The 23,652-nt window shown below is 46.1% G+C and overlaps 1 protein-coding gene across 3 annotated transcripts in view; it reads right to left on the bottom strand.

Annotated features, from left to right (window-relative positions):
- KCNH5 (potassium voltage-gated channel subfamily H member 5) overlaps nucleotides 1-23,652 on the bottom strand; it is a 628,566-nt gene that overhangs the window by 437,988 nt on the left and 166,926 nt on the right. For 2 of the 3 annotated variants that reach the window (XM_069638247.1, XM_069638248.1), the window contains exons 5-6: nucleotides 23,175-23,210; nucleotides 8,678-8,793 (exon numbers count right to left, since the gene is read on the bottom strand). In XM_069638247.1, coding sequence (XP_069494348.1) covers nucleotides 8,678-8,793; nucleotides 23,175-23,210 — 152 coding nt within the window. The remainder of the gene's footprint in view (nucleotides 1-8,677; nucleotides 8,794-23,174; nucleotides 23,211-23,652) is intronic. The other variant, XM_069638250.1, reaches the window with a different exon arrangement.

Raw genomic sequence — 23,652 nt, 5'->3', positions numbered from 1 at the left:
GGTTACAGGTTTATGCCCACACACTGGAATTCCCTCCTCACCACTCGCATCTGTAATTCCCAGCCTTGCCACCTTTAAGAAAGCATTAAAAAACATACTTTTTTAAAATTCAAACGGTAAGGACTCTTTTCCTCCTTCCTGATGCCTGGTTTGTTTTCTCCTTTTTCTAACTGGCCTTGTTCCTTTCCTTGTGTGCCTTGAGGCCTGCAGGCTTGTTGCACACTACAAGTACTAAATAACCATAATACAAGAAGATTCAAATAACCCTAAAAAGTGCCAACAAGAAAATATTCAAGTTCTAAGGCTTTGTATGCTGCATCGATTCTCTGTCAAAGACTAACAATGCTACTCCCACAGTAAAGATAAACATGAAAACACTCAAGTATGGAGTAATGGAGTGACGCGCAAGTCTCTAGTCCTGCGTCGCAGGGATCCACGAGGCCACTCACTGCCCTCGGCATCCCATGGGTCATGTTCTTTCTCAGTCGTGAGTATTCCAAGGCTGGGGATAAGATTTTGTGAACCTTTCACCTCGGACGGAACTTGCTCCCCAGGATACAATGCACGATTCAGACTTGTTAGTGGATTCCCACACATTTCAACCAGCCCTGGCTCTCTTTGTGCTGCCCCTCTGTTGCCGTACGCAGCATCCTCTCGGCCAGGTCTTGCAACATTCCAGTATGCTACTCAATCACTGCAACCAGGAGGCTGTGTGTCCCCCTTACCCACCCCCTCTGGTCTCCTGTGATGTTGCTGTGTCCCCTCCACCCCCTCTTCTCCCTCCTGTTGTCGCTGTGTGCCCCCCCCCTGATGTCCTTCCCCTCCCCTCTCCCTATACCCTCTCCCTTTCCCCCACCCACCCATTCATTGCAGGAGTTGTCTTGATGCACGAAGGGTTCACCACCAATGACTTTTGCCAACGCTTGGATTTGACTTTTGGAGACTTTTTTTCTTGGTGCTTCACCCCCTCAACTCTCATGCTGGACCTCCCCAGGATCTCGCACTCCGGTTGGCCTTGAATCACGCTGTGCCCATCACCACGGAATCCTTTCCTACATCTTCTGATGCCTTGCAACATTATGTGTTTTACTGTCCTCTGCAACTGTATTCTCTCCCCTCTCTGCTCTTTTCACTGTTTTTCCTCTGTTCCCTTCTCTTCCTCTCCCTCCTCTCTTTCTCCCCCATTCACCCTCTTACTTTTTCAGTGCACTTACTCTATCAGCATTGTCCCTGGACCTAGTATGATAGTAACACATGTCTGTCTTCCCCCCTTTCTGGTTATTACCCCCCTGCCCCACCCAGCACTATCTCAAATGTCGTCAGGCCTAGTAAAATAGTTGCTTGTTTTGTTCCTCTTCCCCCCCCTTCTCCTCACCTCGTGTAATTCTCTGGCTCTACGAGAAATGTCATCAGGCCCAGTACGGTAGTCGCCTGTCTGTTCTCATTTCCTTCCTATGTGTGTCTTAGCACTTGCACTACCTGAAATGACGCTAGGCCGAGTACGATAGTTAATGTCACATTTTTGTCGTTCATGGCCTGTAAGGTTTGTATTTTCCCTTATTCCCTCCCTTGTCATGAAGCGCTTACATTGTGTGTAGGTTCTATATAAATGAACCATCATATCATGACCTAGACCATTTGTATTTGTATTTGTTTTATTTACAGAGCACACCAGGCCCGAGGGTATCGGGCGCGTATTTTAGTTACAACATAAGGCAGACATGGCAGTACAATTACAGTTTAAATTACAGTTTAAAATTACAATAACATTTATAAACATATATACATAATGCAGCTACGAGTGATCGGGAGGGCATAGCCTATGTACAAGAGGTGGCTAGCGCATGGGAGTTGGTTGGCAAGTAGGTGGAAGGTCTTGGGCGATTAGCCAGGCTTTAGCCAGGTTTTTAAAACTGTGGAAGGATGGTTCAGATCTTAGCAAGTTTGGCAGCGTGTTCCAGAGTTTCACCACCATTACTGGGAAGCTGGCTCTGCCAGATCTTTGAAGGTTGACGCGTGGTATAGAGAGGCAGTTAGTCTGAGCAGTTCTGCGAGGTCTGTTAGTGTTGTGGAGGGTGAATCTGTTGGCTAAGTAGGAGGGAGCTTGGTTGGATAGGCATTTATGCGTGAGAGCAAGTGTTTTCAGTGTAATTCGTTGAGGGACAGAGAGCCAGCGTAGGTTACGTCTGGTGTCTGAGATGTGTTGGTTCCTAGGGATGTTGAGAGCGGCTCTAATAGCATTGTTTTGGATGATTTGTAACTTGTAAGTTACATATGTTGGTGCCTAGATAGAGGGCATTACAGTAGTCCATTTTTGAGAGCACGAGAGTCCTGGCAAGTGTGACACAGTTGGCTGGTGAAAGGAAAGGGTGGCTGGCTGTAATAAGCTTGCAGGTGTATGCCGCTGTGGAGGAAACTGCATTTGTTTGTCTGTCCAAGGATAAGGTAGAGTCGAGGTAAATCCCTAACGTTTTAGTGTCCTTAGAGGCCTTGATAGTGTTACCATCAATGATGAAGGAATTGAAATCAGGGGCCAGTTTGGATAGTTTTTGAGGAGAGCTGAGAATGATGATCTGTCTTCTCGTCGTTTAGACAGAGTCCGTGTTGCGCCATCCAGGCTTGGATGACTAGGTAGACAGCATTTACAGATAAAGAGTCGGCGACGTAGTCTCCTGAGATTGGGATGAGTATCTGGGTGTCGTCAGCATGATTAGTATATGTGACACCCAGAGAGTCCAAAATATCAAATGGAGGTTTTGTGAATACGTTATACACCGTGGGGGAGACACAAGAACCTTGTGGTACCACGCAGGTGACGGGCGCCGGTGATGCTGCTGCTAGTGGAGAGAAGACACGCATTGTTTTTTATAATCCACATGTTTGTGTGTCTCCAGCATGCTATGCCTTCCTCCCGCGGTTGTGTTCCCCGCTTCTAGTCCACAGCTTCTCAGCAATGGTTCCAAGTGCTCTAGGCTATACCTCTACGTGGAAGCCTCTACATCCATGTCTTCTCAGTCTCAGGCTTCACTGTGTCAGCCTGCAGGCAGGACTAAGAGGTCTTGTGGAAGAAAGTCCCTAGGTTGGTGGCATTGTTCCTCCGTGCTTGCTGCCACCCCCACCCCTCGATCTAGACACCTCGACCTTTCCTTCCTACTACTTCCTTTTTGAAACAGTATACTGAACTGATCACGTGATGACCACCATGTTTACATATATACATATATAGATCATTGTATTTTGAGCATTTGCAAGTATAACATGTCACAATGAAGCCTCAAGGTACCCAACAATGAAGGGGACGAGGCAGTGGGGGCAGATAAAGGTTGGGTGAAACGCAAGGTCTTCAAGCACAGACTAATTTCTGGGTAGAGGACCCACCTTTTGCCTTTGTGATCATTGGGGCGAGTGTGGCACTTGGGTTGTCGGGTCCATTCAGTTCAAACATTGGTGTTGGAAGCAGCCTGGGGTGTGGGAAGCAGTGTAAGATGTACTAAGGTTATTTTCAGCTGGCATTGATGGCCCTGCTTCAGGTTGTGCTCCATTATATAGTATATTCTCTGTCTTGCCACATGAGCTGCGTTCATGGAGACATTGTTGCCCAGAGACCACAACTGAACTCGTACAGCCTCCATGCACAGAGGTAGCAGCTCTACATCACCCATCTCGTTTACCCGAGCCAGACTAAGGTCATGTGCTGGCACGATTTCTGATTTGCATATATATCTCCGAGGGAACCAGGCCGAGACCACATCCAGGGGCAGATGTCAACAATGTGATAAAACAAGGAGCCAATAGAACCATAGAGTGGAGTGAGAATGATTGAAAAAGAGAAGGCGAACATTTTCCTAAACAACGACAGACTTAATTGCTCCTAATCCAGGCAGTGGCATCATCGTCTAGGGAAAGAATGATCCTTCAGCAAGGAAATTCTCGCAGAGCACGCCCTCTACCTTTTATCCTTCTTCGCAATGGACCCCAGAGAGATCTACAGATTCTTGGGATTGAAGCAAGATGGCAAAACGGGAGCACCCATGGTGGAGGGTCAATAAATGTGCACAGATAAGCGCAGGAACCACATTCATTTTAGGTCATGATCCTGCCACAGGCACCAGTGGCCAGTGCAGACTCAACACTACCATCTGCTTCCCAGAATTATTAGAGGGGCACAAAATGCAGCAATAATTGCTTGGTAGCATTCCCAAAAGCAGGGTCTGAGAGTACGCAAAAAAGTAACTGAGGTCATGAGGTGCAGATACCTCCATTAATACTAACCATGCTATCATATTTGAAGCCTTGGGGGCAAACACTACAAAGAAATGTTAAAGCAGAGCTATAGTGTGCATCCCTGATGACTGAAAAAGTTTTCAATTTCAGCATTTGGCTGGGAATCTGTGGGAGGAGAGCATCCCCTAGAAATCCAGTTTCCCTGTGTTCATAGCTGGAATCCTGCTATGGATGGCAGGTGCCTTATTTACAATGTTGATTGCTTGGCGCTATGGTTGAGTGGGCAACATTAGATGCAATTCAGTAGAGTAAACCATGACAGATTGATTGGCTGGCTTGTGATCACCGACTTCTCTGCAAAACCTCCATGCAATAGACTAGCCACCAGGCTGACAGTTGTGCAATTTGTGAGTTCTGTAAGGGATCAAGAGGAAGACACAGTACGTGATGGTCAAAGATGTTTATTATCATAACAAAAGAAGCATTTGGGGAAATGCTACCCATCTCCAAGTCTAAGCAGGGTTTTTCCTGTATCGACAAAACTAAGGAACGTCTGTCACAATATCAACAAAAAAAAAATCGAAGTAGGTCATCACTTCCTTCCCTGGGATCACCCACCCCACCCTTTGTGTGGCCAGTGGATGGCAGTCACTACCTGATCCTGACCCTGGGGTTGGCTTCATGAGGGAGGACCACCTGGGAGGAAGTGGCTCTCAGGGAGACCCAAAGGCATCAGTGGAGGAAATCTCATACCCTCCTTTCGCCTTAAAGGATGCTTCCTCAGTCCCATGCCTTAATGGCCTATTGTTACCCTCATTCCCCACCTCCATGTAAAGTTGGTGGGTCTAAACTGCAACCCCCACATAAGGGAGAAAATGAGGCCCCCTGAGACAGGGAAGAAGCAGGAGTGGTATAGATCACTTCACAGGCAACTCAATATCAATTTCCTCCAAATAAGCTGAACCCTAACTTGTCCTCCAACATAACTGAAAATGCTCCTTCAAACTCAGCATACAAGTCAAACTTGCAATAGAAAGGGGCGTGTTCATTCTTAAATGGGGATATAGTAAACCTGGTATAGGGAAATAAACTCTGGTAGAGCTGCTTGGAGCCTATATACTTAAGAATATCCCTTGGGGTCCCTAGAGCAAGGGGGTTCCTCTCCATTGGAGTGATTGGCTGTATATTGGTGATTCCGAAGGAGGGCTTTGGTCTGATGTCAAAGAATTGAATGTCTCTGTGGCAGGGGGTAGTAATGTTTGTATGGGGTGGGACTTTTGGTTCCTTTCCTATATTATTGTTCCCACCTTGTCATGTGAGGGGCAAGAGCAGTTGCTGGGCGAATGAGGGATTTGTGAAGCCAACTGGCTCATGGTAGAAACCGAAGGAGACAGGTTGCTGAGTTCGGTATGCTTTGAGAATGCCAAAGGAGGAAGGACAGCTTCCTGGCATGCAGCGGCACCGAAGAGCAACTTCTACGCTGTTGAGCCCAGGGGAGAGCAGAACAGGCAAGCAAGAACTGCAGGAAGGAGCGAAACCAAGAAGCAGAGGCGACAAAGCTGCAAAGAAGGAAGCAGGACGCCAACGAGGTGCTGCAGGTTCACTGTGGGAGAAGTACTTCCTGCTACAGCAAACAGTGAGTCAAGCCTGAGGAAAGAGGGGGCACAAGGGCCTTTCGACAACGGGACTAAAAGTAAATAAATGTAAATGAAGCAAACGAGAAGGAAGGAAGAGTGCCATATTTCTTAAAGAAACAGAGCAGATTAAATTCAAGGAACTGTTAAGTTTGCAAGTGTGCGCAGCACATACATGAGAAAGCCCTGGCAGGAGAGTATGCCAGGCATCTCAAGTCACAAGTGTTTGTAAGTGTTTGCATTTAAGGAAAGCCATGGCAGAAGAAGGTGCAGCATAAGTGTTTTTGTTTGATGAAAAGAAGTGTCAGCATATAAGAGAATCCCGACAGGAGAGTACACGGGTAGAAACAAAATCGGACAATCTTATAAAATGAACTGTAAGGAGAGACCTGAAGGGGAGTACATCAGGCAGTCTGTCAAGAATGAGACTGTCAGCCAAGCTACTTTATATATGGTTTAGCATTTCTGATGGTTGTGAATCTGCTTAGAATAACCTTCTGTGAAAATAGTCCGACATCTAGTGGTAACCGCAGAGTATTTCATCTTGTCTTTCGCTGATCGAAAGGGGACGTCAACATAGTTGGCCTTGTAACACTAGCACTATCGTGATGTGTAGTGTAGCCAAGATCCCCCATGCGTCGAACATTTGTACACCTTCCAAAACCAAAAGACATTACCCTTTTCACCATAGTTAATTTTTAGAATGTGAAGGTCAGAATAATGCTTTGGTCACAGGACAGTTTATTTCAGGCATCTTGACAAAGGATCGACCCATTAGCTATGTTTTCGATATGGAAAATAGAGCAGGGACAGGGAGGCCTTTTCCACACCCATTTCTGTTCTATAAAAGTCTATGGCCAAAACCGTGAATCACTTGTGCCCGAGTCATCCCTGACCTTTCACAGAGTCCTCTGTCCTGTGTCCAAAACCCTAAACTGACCCTCACACACTAAACTCAATATAATGTGAAGATCGGGATGTCTGTAAGCGGCACACTGGCAGCTTCCTTCCAAAGTTTCAAACCCAAAGTTCAAAAGTGAAGAAAAGAAAACCAATAAGTTCCACCAGGAAAGGGGTCTTCCCCCCTCCCCCTATATTTCTTCGGGCATTTCACTGTCCCTTTTGAAAAGAAAAATAAAGTTTGACAATCTCAAGGGGGACAACTCTTCGCTTGTGTTTCTCTGATCACACAATATTTGAATATAGTCCACAATCTCAAGGGGTTTGGGGGTGACTTTTCCCTTAAGTTTCCTTCGATCACACAGTTCTTTTGGATATTCAGTTTCTTGCTCTATGGACCTCATTGATCTTTTGCAAAGGGTTATGGTTCTTCCCTCTCAGAATTGTACTATTCCACAACTCAAGCAATGGGGCTTTCTGTCCCCGGGCCTTCTCACCATTTCCCACAGTTTCACAGTCAGGGAACTTGACCCTTTTTCTCCTATCCCTGGTTTACTCTCCTGCCAGGGTCTTATGATTTCGCTACTTGGGTGTGGGTCCCGTATGTGCAGTGTGCCTGTTCACTCTCCTGTCAGGGGTTTTTGTTTCCTCAAATGAGTGAGAGTCACAGACTCGTGGCTTATTTGGTTTACTCTCCTGCCATGGCTTCTTCAGTTCAGAATTCACTCGTATCCAGGAAATAAATTTCTTCATATATTCTGTCACTTACCTTTTTTCAACAGTCTCAATCTCTGTATCAAACATCCCAGTTCCCTTATCTGCGCTCACTCGCCCCACTGACAGTATTCAGCGTTCACCCTGAAGCGCCCCAGTGTCAATCTCTTTTTCTGGGCTTTCTGGTCTTTGTTGGCGTCTTCAGCGTCCCACGCATCTCACCATTTCCCCCACTGCTTGCTTGCTGACTAGGAGCGCATCTCGTTGGTTCCCACTTTGACTTCTTTTGCTCGGCAGCTCCTGCTATCTGTGGAAACAGTGCGGCACACCCATCCCTACCCAACTTTCCTGCATGTCGCCGTCGACTGAATCCTTGCTTCAGTCTGCAGATTTCTCTCCTCCCATATACCAACCAGCATTAGGAGAAGTAAGCCTGTCTCTGTTTAGGTGTGCCACATTCGAATGTCCCAGCACTGGCTTACCGCTTCTAGTGATCCTTATTACTCCATCTGTCAGTATCATTAAGGGGGAGGGTGGGAGTAAGACTGGTGGTCCAAAAAAGATGGGGATTCTTTATCCACTTAACGACTTGCCATAGAAGAATGGGTTCTGGTCTGACAGAGCGGTTTCACTCAATCTCCCAGAGGTTTGTTTTCCCCCATGTGGTCTTCAAGAGATCCATGTAAAGAATTATTCTGATCCAGTGCCTTTACTCGGCCTCCCTGGAGTTTGCCCCACCCCCTCTCACGTGGTCCTCCCACAGATAGCCACCCACAGGGTCAGAGTCAGGTCGCCACCGCCTTTTCCTGGACATTTAAGGGAAGCTTCCCTCCAGGGAAGCAGTGCCCATATTGCTCGAGTCATCACAGTTATGTTATGTTATAAGGTTCTTCCTAAAACCACAGTTATATGTCCAATCCACTCCTCCCTATGGCAGAAAGGTGGTGTCAATACTACTGATATTTCTGAAGGTATCGATCTGGACTAAACGAAATGTCAATGCAAATTTAAAAGAAAACAGCATATCATATTCAACTTGCCTTATTTTTAAATAATTCTGCAGTAGCAGATGAAACGCTACCCTTTTGATATTTACATTTAATTGCAAAGCATTATCTTGAGAGCAAAAGGCATAAAAGACAATCCATGCATATAATAACCAATTTGAAAGATTGGAAAAAAAAAGTTAAGAAAAACACACTTACTTCTGCTAATCTGGAATGTTTATGGACAACTTCAGTTTTATTCGTAGGCGTCAACTGCTGCAAAACACCACGGCTGTTTGTTAGTGCACGGGTTAATCTGGCAAGCTTTGTCCATCCTTAAAGAAACCGAAAAATAGAACATGACATTCCCTCACAGCGAATTCAGTTCACAATCTCTGGTGATGCAATTACAGCATAACCTTGAATGCCATCTTCAAGCTGCACGGTACCCTTCATAATACACAGGATTAAAGTGCACGAACACTGGCCTGCTTCCATGTGTGCTACTTTTGGGATACATGCTCACTTATTTGTTCACGTATATTAACATTATTGCTGCAAGGTATCACCATGGAGATGACTTCATGCCATATGTGGCCTTGAGTGGGGAGCTAGATGGGCAGTGCACACACCTGGGCTCCTTCTTCCCTGCTCTTCCTCACATGCGTTCCATAAGAGACGGTTGCCAATATCTTTTACTCACATTCAACTGAAAAACACTGCAGATCAGACTTCAGGTGGTGCACACATTAAAAACTGTACAAGGAACTGCAGTACTTTTTGGGGTATTGTGCGTAATCATCAGCACCGTTTCTCACTTCTATGCTTATAGTCTCTCTACTGTGCAGTTGCCTAAGTGACTGGAAAGCCCTGGGGAGTGATCTGCCGAGGCTTGCAGGTAGAAAGGAGATGCAGACAGTCCTCCCCCAAGTGTCGGGGTGCACCCCAATTCCTTGTCTCCCAGTGCCATTTCCTGTTTTGCCGTCCCATAGAAACAGCCCTTAAAAAGAGTGAGCAATTGCTATGCAAGCGGACTGTCTTCAAGAACACCGAACAAAGGAACCGTCACGTGGTTACCGACTCTGGTTCTCTTAGTCTTTTCTTGCTCTCCCTTTTTCTCAACCTGGCTGGGATAGGTTTGCACCGCCAGGCAGGTCCATAGGCATTTAAGGATGTACTGTCACTTTAAAGCTTATAGATTGGGATCTGCAGGTGGTTAAAGATGAAGGTGGCTATCAAAATGGCAGCATTGCCCATTTTTCAAGGGAACCAAACCAACCAGGGGCTTGTAGCAATATCTCAAAGATCATGCTTACAAGAATCTTTAAGAATCCCTATGAAGACTAAGGTCATGAGGGACAGGACATCGTCCAAGCTAGTCATAAAAAGGGTTAACCTTCTGGTCAAGAGAGACCAATAGCAAAAGCAAATCAACTTACTATTGGACTGTTTTGAATAGCCTTTATCGATGCAGACATTATGGGCAGGCTTTTATCTTGAATTTTTAGATGGGCAGATGGACTGGGGTATTCGGGGCGCCAGGGACAACTATTTGCTCTCTGATGCCAGAGAAGGTATAAGGGGAATGCTGCAGGTTCTCCATCCCAACCCTAGCTCCATGCATAGGGCAGGTCCTACTAGCATGAAAAACCCACCGTCGCCTTGTAGCCACAGGTGTAACAGTAACAGAGGGTGTTGGAGACCATGCCCACCCAGTGATACCAGACCCAAAAGGAGGTACAAGGGGAATCCTGCACGTTCCCCACCCAAACCCCAGCTTCACGTGTAGGACAAGTCCTACCAGCATGATAACCCTTTTGTCGCCGGCTAGCCACAGGTGTAACAGTAACCGAGGGTGCCAGAGACCCGTTGTCAGGAATCCAGGTAATTCATTGTCTCGCTGGCAGCAGTGGAGGAGACGACCTCCTCATGGAGTCTACAGCCCTTCAAGATGGCACTGTGTCAGCACTATGTACCAAAGCTCATGAGGAGTTTCAGCTGTTTTTCCAAGATGGCCCCCGGAATCCCTGTCACAGAGCCTTCACACTGAACTCACTCAATCAACTCTTTAAAACTTTGTGATAAGGTGAGCGCGTTGCATCGCTTCGATCCCTATTCCAGGCACAGACGCTCATTTCCTGTTTTCTCCTTCGATATTGTTTCCTCAGTTATTCCTCGTCTCTCCGTTCCGCTCCTGCAAGCGCCTGCTCTCCGCTCTGCACCTGGCTTCCTTGCTTATCTGCATTTTCCCTTTCTTACCTGCTTGCTGCTTTCTTGCATCCTGTTGGCCGCTTGGTTTCTACCTACCTGAGCTCCAGAGTCCCAGCTCAGCTCTGCCGCTTCACTTTCTCGGTTGCTTGGATACCAATAATACCATCTGGATTCATGCGCATCAGAAGCCGCCTTCTACTTTCAACTTCATTGCAATCTTCACTGGTGGTTTTTCCCTTCGGGCTTAGCCCATAGGGTGCACACCTTTGCTCTGTTATGTAGGGCAAGGTGGACACCTGTTGGGCTTGGTCTCTTAAGATCGCTCCGAAGAGCATCTCAGGTTCTAACCAGTTCACAGGTCAGTTGCATTTACAAAGTCCTTACAGTAAGCAAAGCCCGTAAAAAAAAAAAAATGTATATTGTTACGGATCAAATGCAGGCAGCACGTACTAGCTCCACCGCAGGATCTAACATGAGGTACAAAATCTAAAAAGTAAAAATGCAACCCTACGACAAATGGTTGCAGCTGCTCCTGCAAAGACTCAACTACCACCATCTCCTCCTATGTCAGGTACATTTGATGGCAATCCAAAGAAACTCAAGGAGTTTCAGGAAGCAGGTGTGGTTCACAAATTACACTAAAACCCTCCTTTTTTTCCATCTGACCGCTCAAAGGTCAGCTACATGGTCTCCAACCTGGCTGGAGTGCCTTGGCTTTGGCAACATCTCTGGTTGTAACCAACAATCAGATTCTAGACTCTTACCCTGCCTTTGCCAACAGTCTTCAGACCATGTTTGGCTGTCATGAGCTCACGATTACTGCTCAAGAGAATCTTCTGGATATCAAGCAGGGTTCTATGGATATCTGATCATATATTACCACCTTCAAGCAGATGGCTGCCGAAACTGCCCGGCCGGATGAAGCACTAGTGACACTCTTTCGGCAGGGACTTTCAGAAGACCTGAAGGATGAAGTCTCCCTTGTCCCAAGACCTCAAATCTGAAGGATATGGTTGCTCTTGTCCTTCAGATAGATTTTAGGTTGCAAGAATGACATACAGGAGGAACTTAAGCTTTGCCCTCCGAGAGCCTCGGAAACTTTACATATCACGACACGTCAAATTCCAGAAGAGCCCATGCAATTTGGCATAGCAAGAGGACCCTTATCCCCAGAGGAGAGGAATCTTTGTAGGGCACTTGGTCTCTATGTACTGTGGCTCAAAGAAACACTTGGGGAAGGAGTGTCCCATTGCCCCAACACAGCAGATGGGAAATGCCAAACCCCGTGCATAGTGGGAACCATGGACAGGGAGGGGCAGGCAATTTGTTCCCATACACAGCAACCTCAGGATGTTCTGATGCTGGTTCTTAAAGTTGACCTGCACTTACCGGACATCATTTTACAAGACGTCCCTGCCCTCGTCCACTGCAGTGCTTCTGGAAACTTCCTCGATGACCATTGGGCTTAGGAACATCAAGTAACCCGAGAACCCATGTCTGTTCCCATTCCAGTGGAAGGGGTCAATGGGTCACCTTTGTCTTTTGGCCCTATCATGGAACAAACATCTGACCTCTTGATGCAACTATCTTCCCATTCGGAAGCCATCAAGTTTGATCCAATAAAGGCAGCACATTACCCAATAACATTATGCCTTCCAAACTTCGTCAGCATAACCCATATGTGAACTGGACTGCAGGAACCATGTTCTTAGGCTCTGAATACTGCATTTCACATTGTCTTCACAGTGGAGCCATAGGGTTTTATACCCATCCAGAGACTAAGCAATCCAGATCTGTCTTAAATCTGCATAAACTACCCATGGAGTATCAGAATTATGAGCAAATTTTCACAGAAGACGGGTTCAAAGAATTACCTCCCCATAGACCGGAAGACTGCTCTATTGAACTCCTTCCAGACGCTTAAGTTCCCTTCGGCAGAATGTACATATTACCCGAACCGGAAAAGGATGTCTTGCGCTCCTAACTGCAAACTAATCTACAGAACGGCTTGAATTCTGAATCAAAATCCCCCGCTGGCACTCGCTTGTTCTTTATTCCCAAAAAAGAAAAGAACTGTGGCCCTGTATTGACTACTGGGGCTTAAACAAGATCACCATCAAGGACAAATATCCCCTTCCTCTGATTCTGGACATCTTGGAGGCTGTCCAAGGGCCAACTATTTTCACCAAGTTTGACCTTAGAGGTGCGTATCATCTCCTCCGGATTCGAAATAGCGACTAGTGGAAAACTGCTTTTTGCACTCCCTTGGGCCATTATGAATACAGTGTCCTGCCCTTTGGACTGGCAAACGCTCCTGACATTTTTCAACTGTTCATGGATGATTTTTTTCAGACCTAATTTTGCATTCAGTAGCAATCTACAAGAACAATTAGCATCATATGGAAGAAGTCCTGGAGAGCCTTCTTAACAGACTTTACGATAACTGGAAAAATGTCCATTTGATAAACCCTGCGTTAGCTATCTGGGGTTCATTCTCTCTACATAGGGGGCCTCAATAGATCCCTCTAAGGTCCAAGCAACCCTGCAATGGAAAGAACTTAAGTTGCCCAAGGACATTCAGAGATGGGGTTTTGCTAACTTTTATATAAAGTGAATTCCTAATTTCTCATTTCTGATACTACCTCTAACGGCTCTTCTGAAAAAAGGAGCACGCTTTGTATGGAATGAGACAGCCAGTACAGTCTTCCAGGAAGTAAAAGCCCACTTCACGACTGCTCCCATTCTTCGTCTCCCAGACCAGAAGAGACAGTTTGTTTGGAAACTGATGCATCAAAACGCTGCTATTTGCGCTGTGTTGAAACATTATTCGAGGATAACTATGAACACCCAATACCTTTCCAAGATCCCACCCGCATCTGAGCAAAACTATACTGTCCTGGAAAAAACTCCTGGCAATCAAGAAAGCTTGTACAGAATGGTGTCATCTACGTCTGGGCTCCAAACACAAGGTGATTTTTAGAACAGACCATCACAATCTAAGAGTGTTGCAGCAACACAAATGTCCGAATAGCAGACCAGCTCGCTGGGCATATTCTTTTTCCTCCCAAGACATTCTCTTCACCTTCCTGCCTGGGGTAGACAATTGGATGGCAGATGCCCTGTCCCAAACAGATTCCAAGGCCGAGATACAGCTCGCAAAGGAAAAGCTGCTACCCAAGGCTTCTATTCTCTTCATGGTTACCACATTCCTACAGCAAGCTACCAGACCTCAAGATCCTTCAACTGCAGCTATCGTGAAACAACATTCCTTGCAGGAGGAACAAGGGTTTCTGTTTTTTGGCCAAACACTCTATATTATATACCAACTGCTGACTTGCAAAAGGAAGTACTGGACATGTGTCATGACACAAAGACAGCAGGACATGGAGGAATTTGTGTCACCTTTCAGAATGTCAGACACTTCTGGTGGCCAAATTTTTGTTCCGAAGTTCAGGACTATGTTTCTGCTTGCATCATCTGTCAACAAAGTAAGAATCCACAGAGACTCCCTTTGGGAACGTTAACAAAGGCTATGTTACAGTCTCGTCCTTGGCAACATGTAAGAACAGATTTTATAGTCAATCTGCCCCTTTCCAATAAACAAACCACAATCACGTTAACTGTGGATTCTCTCACCAAGATGGCACACTTCACTGCTCTTCCTCAGGTGCTAACTGCCCAACACATGGCAGATGTCTTTATACAGACCGTTTTTCGTCTTCAACGACTACACTCCACTATCCCCTGATCATTGACCTCAATACACTTCTACCTATTGGAAATTGCTGTGCCAGAAGCTGGGAATTCAAAGAGCACCAACATCTAGTTTTCATCCTCAATCTAATGGGAAGACAAAGACTCAACCGGTCGCTCAAATAATATTTGGGTTTTTTCTCCACTGCTACTCATGACAATTCGGCAATGCTGCTTCCGCACGCTGAATACGCTTACAACAACTCAGTTCATACATACACTGGCCTCACTTCTTTTTTCTGTACCCATGGGTTTCACCCTACACGTATGCCCATGGCTATTCCATCTGACACCAAATTACTGTCTAACTGTCAACATAAAAGCAGGCCATGCTGCAGCTATACTAAAAGACTTCAGAGCATCCAGTAAGCAACAAGCTGATCGTAAATGTCTTCAGTCTCTTCCCTTGGCAGTGGGTGATCTTCTCTGGCTTTCCTCCCATTATCTGCCGGGGACACCTGGTTGCTTCCAAATTGGCTCCACGTTTTTTTGGCCCCTTCAAAATCCTTCAACTTGTGGGTTCAGTTGCTATTAAGCTACAACTACCAGTTTCTTGGGCTCATCTCCATCCCGTTTTTTACATAATCACAACTACAGCCTCAAGTTCAGGATCGATTTATTAGGAGACCTCACAGGCCTCCTCTCCTGGTGGACACAAAGTCGGGTCCAGAATACGAGGTTGATTCTATTTGCGATTATGGACAGTTGCAATACTTACTTGACTGAAAAGGATACACTCTTTCAGATTGTACATGGGTACCGGCTTCTTCTGTACATGCGCCCCTTCTCAGAAGGTTTCACAGATGCATCCCTGGAAGCCTGGACCATTGCCTCCTGGGGGCTGGGGGGACATACTGACAGGAATCCAGGTAATGCATGGTCTCTCTGGCAGCAGTGGCCGAGACCTCATCCTCATGGAGTCTCCATCGCTTCAAAATAGCGCTGTGTCAGCTCTACGTACTGAAGCTCAGGAGGCATTTCAGCTGTTTTTCCAAGATGGTCCCCGGAATCCCTGTCGTCACGGAGCATTCACGCTGAACTCATTCAATCAACTTTTAAAACTTTGTGAGAAGTTGAGTGCCTTGCTTCACTTCAATCCCTATTCCAGGCACCAACGCTTGTTTTCTGTGTTCTCCTTCGATATTGTTTCCTCAGTGTTTCCTTGCATCTCAGTTCCGCTCATGAGAGCACCTGTTTTCCGCTCTGCACCTGGCTTCTCCGCATTTTTCCATTCTTACCTGCTTGCTGCTTTCTTGCTTCCTGTTGGCCGCTTCGTTTCTACCTAGCTGAGCTCCGTAGTCCCAGCTTGGCTCCGCCGCTTCACTTTCTCTGTTGCTTAGATACCGATAACACTATCCGGATTCCTGCGCATCAGAAGCTGCCTTCTGCTCTACAAGGCAACTCATAGCAATTTTCGCAGTTTTTTCCCCTTTGTTTTTTTTCCCCCTTGGGCTTAGCCCATAGGATGCACACGTTTGCTCTGTTATATAGGGCAAAGTGAACACCTGTTGGGGTTGATCTCTTAACATCACTCCGGACGGCATCTCGAGGTTCTAACCAGTTCTCAGGTCAGTCGCATTTACTATGACCTTACAAGTGCCCGCCCGGTGATGCTGGACCCATAGAGGTTCAAGGGGAAACCTGCAGGTTGCCCATCCCAACCCTTGCTCCATGCATAGGACAAGTCTTAGTAGCATGATAAACCTACTTTTGTCTGGGAGGCACAGATAGCAGTAAAAATACAGCAAATTGTAAGGAGATCTGAGCCTTTCAGGCATATGTAGGTGTCTAAAAGCCACATTGTTCCCCTGGAGACACCTGTTGGTGAAACAGAGATGTGTGGTGTCGGAAAGGGAAATGTACAGGCCCCACTCATATGCACTCCCTGGCTAACACGAATTTCGAGTCAGAAAAGTGGCATGCAGAGATTCAAAGCAGAGTGGCAGGCAGTCTTTAGAGAGAATTGTCTGAATGGGAGGTGCTAGGATATAAGGACTTCAAAACAGCAAACATACGCTTTGTAAGCTTAACTAGTGAGCTGTCCAAAGCCAACGTAAGTCACATGAGGACTCTGTCTAATCTGTACCCAAACACAGGACACTCGCACCACTCACATGGCAGATGCCAGCCACCAGTTAAGTAGGATGCAGCAGAGGGGTGTGTGAGGGCTAGGAGTCAGAGTTAGAAGTGGGTGCTTGGGTGGAAATTGAAGCATGTGGCAGAGCAGCGAGGAGTTAGAGAGATGGAGAAAAAAAGAGTAGGGAAACAAGTGCAGAAGAGAGAAAGAGGTGTTGGGCAGAGAGAAGACGGAGAGAAGGCAGACCGTAGATGAGGCGGTGAAGACAAGAGAAGGATGAAGCGTGAAAAAGTGAACGAAGGAGAGGATTGGCTGTGGAAAGAAAAAAGATTGAGGGGGAGAGACGGAAGAGTGTGTAGGAGTGATGTGAAAGGAGGAAGCAAGGGAACAGAGGAAAAAGAGAAGAGAAGCGAAAGAGAAAGAGGAGACGAAAAGCAAGTGAGACCAGAGAGTAGGAAAGAGGTGGCAGGGAACAGAGGAAAAAGAGAAGAGAAGCGAAAGAGAAAGAGGAGAAGAAAAGCAAGTGAGACCAGAGAGTAGGAAAGAGGTGGCAGGGAACAGAGGAAAAAGAGAAGAGAAGCGAAAGAGGAGAAGAAAAGCAAGTGAGACCAGAGAGTAGGAAAGAGGTGGCAGGGAACAGAGGAAAAAGAGAAGAGAAGCGAAAGAGAAAGAGGAGACGAAAAGCAAGTGAGACCAGAGAGTAGGAAAGAGGTGGCAGGGAACAGAGGAAAAAGAGAAGAGAAGCGAAAGAGGAGAAGAAAAGCAAGTGAGACCAGAGAGTAGGAAAGAGGTGGCAGGGAACAGAGGAAAAAGAGAAGAGAAGCGAAAGAGAAAGAGGAGACGAAAAGCAAGTGAGACCAGAGAGTAGGAAAGAGGTGGCAGGGAACAGAGGAAAAAGAGAAGAGAAGCGAAAGAGAAAGAGGAGAAGAAAAGCAAGTGAGACCAGAGAGTAGGAAAGAGGTGGCAGGGAACAGAGGAAAAAGAGAAGAGAAGCGAAAGAGGAGAAGAAAAGCAAGTGAGACCAGAGAGTAGGAAAGAGGTGGCAGGGAACAGAGGAAAAAGAGAAGAGAAGCGAAAGAGAAAGAGGAGACGAAAAGCAAGTGAGACCAGAGAGTAGGAAAGAGGTGGCAGGGAACAGAGGAAAAAGAGAAGAGAAGCGAAAGAGAAAGAGGAGAAGAAAAGCAAGTGAGACCAGAGAGTAGGAAAGAGGTGGCAGGGAACAGAGGAAAAAGAGAAGAGAAGCGAAAGAGAAAGAGGAGAAGAAAAGCAAGTGAGACCAGAAAGTAGGAAAGAGGTGGCAGGGAACAGAGGAAAAAGAGAAGAGAAGCGAAAGAGGAGAAGAAAAGCAAGTGAGACCAGAGAGTAGGAAAGAGGTGGCAGGGAACAGAGGAAAAAGAGAAGAGAAGCGAAAGAGAAAGAGGAGACGAAAAGCAAGTGAGACCAGAGACTAGGAAAGAGGTGGCAGGGAACAGAGGAAAAAGAGAAGAGAAGCGAAAGAGAAAGAGGAGACGAAAAGCAAGTGAGACCAGAGAGTAGGAAAGAGGTGGCAGGGAACAGAGGAAAAAGAGAAGAGAAGCGAAAGAGGAGAAGAAAAGCAAGTGAGACCAGAGAGTAGGAAAGAGGTGGCAGGGAACAGAGGAAAAAGAGAAGAGAAGCGAAAGAGGAGAAGAAAAGCAAGTGAGACCAGAGAGTAGGAAAGAGGTGGCAGGGAACAGAGGAAAAAGAGAAGAGAAGCGAAAGAGAAAGAGGAGACGAAAAGCAAGTGAGACCAGAGAGTAGGAAAGAGGTGGCAGGGAACAGAGGAAAAAGAGAAGAGAAGCGAAAGAGGAGAAGAAAAGCAAGTGAGACCAGAGAGTAGGAAAGAGGTGGCAGGGAACAGAGGAAAAAGAGAAGAGAAGCGAAAGAGAAAGAGGAGAAGAAAAGCAAGTGAGACCAGAGAGTAGGAAAGAGGTGGCAGGGAACAGAGGAAAAAGAGAAGAGAAGCGAAAGAGGAGAAGAAAAGCAAGTGAGACCAGAGAGTAGGAAAGAGGTGGCATGGAACAGAGGAAAAAGAGAAGAGAAGCGAAAGAGAAAGAGGAGAAGAAAAGCAAGTGAGACCAGAGAGTAGGAAAGAGGTGGCAGGGAACAGAGGAAAAAGAGAAGAGAAGCGAAAGAGAAAGAGGAGAAGAAAAGCAAGTGAGACCAGAGAGTAGGAAAGAGGTGGCAGGGAACAGAGGAAAAAGAGAAGAGAAGCGAAAGAGGAGAAGAAAAGCAAGTGAGACCAGAGAGTAGGAAAGAGGTGGCAGGGAACAGAGGAAAAAGAGAAGAGAAGCGAAAGAGAAAGAGGAGAAGAAAAGCAAGTGAGACCAGAGAGTAGGAAAGAGGTGGCAGGGAACAGAGGTTGGAGGAAAGGAAGGGGGACGCTTCAGATCCACAACCCTAAAAAAATAAAATCGTATTCAAAAGGCCTACGACTGCAACCATAGATCTTGAGGGCCCGAAAGGCAAGATTAGTCCTTGCAACTAGGAGAGGAAAGCATGATGAACCCTGCAGTCTAGATATCTATACAACTGCCAGACACCCGACCCCCAGGTAGGAGCACCTGGTAGTAGAGTCCAGACGGACCATTTCACGATCAAGACTACTTGAGCAATCCCAGAGCCTGAGTGACTCTTTACCACCAAGAAGGCGGACCTGAATTAGGGACAGTTGGGGAAGGGAACGCTTGGCATATGGAGCATATTGATTGATTCAGCATTTGTCAGGCATCTATACAACCGTATAGTGTTTTGAGGCACCACAATACAAAGTGGGAGGGAACAGGGGAGTAATAATGTAAAAAAACAGTAAATATACAATCGTGGTCCTACTAGGCCTTGTGATATTCGGACGTGCAAGAGAAATGAAGAGAAGTGCGGGAGCTAGGGAAGAGAGGTGGGGGAGCAGTGTAAGGACAAGTGCTGCTGGGAGTCCGGGAACAAGTGCCAAGCGGTGCCAAGGCCAAATGCCATTGGCTAAGTGCTAGGGCGGAGAAATCCCATGGGTGGGATGCACAGCTGTCAGGCAGGGGGCCCTCAAGGGCAGTGCTGAGGGGGGGAGGGTGCTAGGGTCAACTGGGTAGAGCGCCTGGTAATCAGTGAGATTTAAGGTTCAGAGTTTTGAGAAGTTTCCAGATCTTAAGGAGGTCCGGTTAAAGTCTGAGAGGGGCAGGGAGGCTGTTCCAAAGAGGCACCAGCCAAGGAGAGAGAGAGAGACCTGCCCCCCACTCTGCTTGGAGAAGCCTTTGACAACCAGAGTTGGAGTTAGACGAGCGAAAGGCTCTAGCCGGGAAGTATTTAAAGGAGGGAAAGTTGGAGATTGCGTGGTCCCAGGTCCCAAAAAGCCTTGTTGATGAAGGTCTTGAATTTGATCCTTTCAGCCAGCGGGAGCCAGTGGAGAGATATTAGGACTGGAGAGATCCAGTCCCTGGACTTGAGGCCAAGGATAAGTCTTGCAGCCCTATTCTGGATTAGTTGAAGGGGGCGTAGGGAGGAAGTGTGGTTGCATTAGTCCAGCCTAGAGATGGCCAGCGCTCTGGAGACGTTGAGCTTCTGGGGAAAGGTGCAGCAAGGGAGAATGGCTCTACAGAGGTTAAGCTGGAAGTGGGCCTTCTTGGCAAGGTCAAAGATGTGAGGGGTGAAGGAGAGAGCAGAGTCAAAGATGACATCCAGGTTTTTGCCTCACAGGATGGTGAGAGTAGAGGGACCAAGGAGGGCAGCTAGAGGGTAGGAGGGAAACAGAGCAGCGCAGGTGTCCCAATGAGAAGGGTCTCCGTTTTACTGGCATTAAGACCAAAATCATTAGCCGCACACCATGCCTGGATGGTGAACAGACAATTCGGGGATGAGTGAGGAGGAGGAGGTGGTACAGGGAAGTTTGAAGGAAAGCTGTGGGTCATCAGCATAACATTGGAAATGAGGAGATCAGGTGAGCAAGAGGGGTGTGATAGATATTGAAGAGCTACATTGATAGGATAGAGACCTGGGCGACGCTGCAGGTAGAGAGTGAAGTGGTGGAGGAGAAAGGGCCCAGTTGGAGCTGGGAGGGGCGGTGAAGAATGGTCAGCCAAACCAGTGGTCGGTCCATGATGCTGAGGTTATCACACAGCCGTTTTAGAAGGATACAATTGTTGACACTGTCAGAGGAGAGATTGAGGAGAATGAGAACAGCAGGCGAGTTAGAGTCAAGATTTGCAAGCATGTCTTCAAAGAGGTCTTGTATGGAGTTATATGTTGCTCCCTCAGCTGTAATAAAGTATGGGACTTAAAAGATGCTTCAAGACCGTACGAAGCTGAATAGGCCTATAGAAAACATGTACATTTTAGATATATGAGGATTGCCTGCGTACAGTGTATGCCCTCAATTTAAGAGCCTTTCATCATCCTGGTAAGATTTAGGGCCTTATCACGAGTTGGGCGCTAAATGGGCTGTTTTACCTCCAGCTTCTTTCTGGAGGTGAAAATCCCCTTTAGCACCCTGTATTACCGGCAGCCCAATGGGGAATGGGGACTTATAGTTAACGCCCAATCCATGATCAGCGATCAGACTGGTGGGCGCTAACGCTATTACAGTTGGGCAGTATTACAGCCAGGATACTGCCCATCTCGTGAGGAGGCACTCAGCCAGGTCAATCTTGCTTTTTTAGGTTCTGGAAGTTCGCCAGGCATATGTCAACCAGTACATTTCATCTTCAAAGCATATGTAGATATCAAACTTTGTCATGGTCATACCATTGCATAGGCTTTTGAGTTCTCCATTTTTTCCTAAATCTGGGCAGACGTCCACATTCCACACGGTTTCAGACTTTCCTTTGACTACACTCATGCAAGTATAGCTTCATCTTCTGCGGTTGTCTTTGATCAAAACATTTGAGTGGGTCCAGGAGCTCAACATATAATTTAACAAAAGTAGAGACCAGGGCACAGGTTTAATTCCACTGAAATCTTTTTGAAATATAAAGGAAATTTGAACAGTAAACAATAACTGCTGACCTGGGCTTCAAACACGGTCTCCCAAGAATGCTTTCCTGAAGCTAGAATAGGACTCGACAACCCAGAATTACTCTGCTCCCCCCAGTTTGGAGTAACAGTGACTGATTTCAGTTCTAGATCCCCCGTCTAAAGTTAAGAACTACTGATAGTTAACACAAGTTAACCAGCTCTACTCATTGAAGACTGAAGCCTAATCCCAGATACAGTGATATATAAACCAGAGCTTAAGACAGCAGAGATCTCAGATGAACTTCAGGGCTAGAGAGACAGTCTGTAGAGTGGGTAAATAACGATAATGTGACACCTCACAGATGGTAAAACGATTCCACTGTGATCTACACGCCGAATCAGAGCGGTAAACACTGATCTTGGGGCAGGCGGAAAGTCACCATACAGAAAAGCGAGAAGCTGAAAGACTAGGCACCAGCAGAGGTTAGTAACGAGAAAGTGGTTCCAGGAAAACCAATTACTTTACGCTGCACCATGTGGTGCACACTGCTAGCCATGGGGAAAACCTTCAGGAAGTAGGATAAATAGATCACGCTCGACATCACCAACACAAAGCTTCCCAAAAAGAGAGAAGATGCTACCCCCACCCCCCCTTCCAGAGAGACCAGCTTTTCAAAGGATCCCATTTAACCTAAATAAAAGGATCACTGAACTTTCCGGCAACGGTGGCAGTCTAACCTGCAAAATCAACTGTAAAAAATGCCCACATCAGGGGTTGGAAGAGGGACCCTGCGGGAGGCAGCATGCTATGGGACATGAACCCACAAGAGTGTCCATATCGGATTCCTCCATGGGCTCTGTCCTACTTCCAGACGATGTATTAAGATCTACTGGCGCCACCTGCTTAGGAAAATGTAAGCTCAGAATTCATTCTGGGCATTTGAGAACCCAGATCACAATCTCAGCGAGGGAAGCCCAGCGGAACGTCCTGTGTGTGCTAGCAAAGTCTATCACATTACGCCAGTGGCACATGGGAAGGCAGCAATATTCAAAACCCTATCATCGGAAAACAACAAAACATTCTGGTGCACACAAGAGACTGCACAGATAGCCTTCTTGTTGAACTACCTTTTGCCCTGTCTACACTGACTGGATTGCAGCTCCCCAACTCACTGGGCCATTTCAATTCTACTGTACTTTGAAAATATACTTCTAGTCTAATTTTCCAGGTATTTATTGATGTCACATAATATGCCAAATAACCTAAACAAGTGTTGGAGGAAAACTACTGTATTACAGCAACCATCTAAAAATAAAAGTGTATACTAATTCCTGGAACATCTGCCATTCCAACATTCCTCATTTTCATCAGCTTTTCAAAACTTAGAGTGACACATATGAACCTTTAGTCTGTTTATATGTAACAAAGAATATTCACATGAATGCAAAAGTTGCTGTTCCAAACAAGCTTCCCTGGTGTTCACTCACATTTAACACAGTAAGACACACATATTAAGAAATAATGAAGAATGAACTGCACTGGATATTGTGTAGATATTATTGTACAGTAATAAAATTATTTTTTATTGTCTTCACGGAAATCAGATTAGCTACCAAAAACAACCTTTTAGGTAGCTTCTAGACCCACTACAGATGGTTGAATTGCTCATCAAATTAATGTTCAAGTGGAAACAGGCAGTTGTCATGGCAACTTACTTTGGGCACTTTTAAGCTGAGCCGTCCCAAGGTTATCTGTGTAGAAAAGAAATCCAATTTTTATTCCTAAACAACTTCATTTACAGAAACCTAAATGTTTAACACATTTCTAAAGATAAAAACAGGTTTAACAGTTTTATATAAAACAAGAAAAATAGATAAAGCAAGAGAAACTATTACGCCATCAAATTCTCAATATTACAGAGCGGGAAACCGGTTTGAATGTTAAGCTACTTACATCCTACAGAGCCATATTTACATTTGGGCAAAAGGACGGAATGGGGTGGATGGTGCTGTCAGGCGAGACTGTACTGTGAAACATTTCCACCTGATCTTTAAATGTGCTTCCTTTGTACTATTATACCCTTGTTTCAATTCTATTTTTTATAATTCTTTATTTCATGAATTTACCTGAAAATGTTGGATACAGAAGGACAAAAAACGCTTCTGTCCTAAGACATATGCAGCCATTTTTTAC

This window comes from Ambystoma mexicanum, chromosome 14 (assembly GCF_040938575.1).
Source record: "Ambystoma mexicanum isolate Mex_15411 chromosome 14, UKY_AmexF1_1, whole genome shotgun sequence".
Taxonomy (NCBI): Eukaryota; Metazoa; Chordata; class Amphibia; order Caudata; family Ambystomatidae; genus Ambystoma; species Ambystoma mexicanum.
This window is presented reverse-complemented; position numbering and strand designations above follow the sequence as displayed.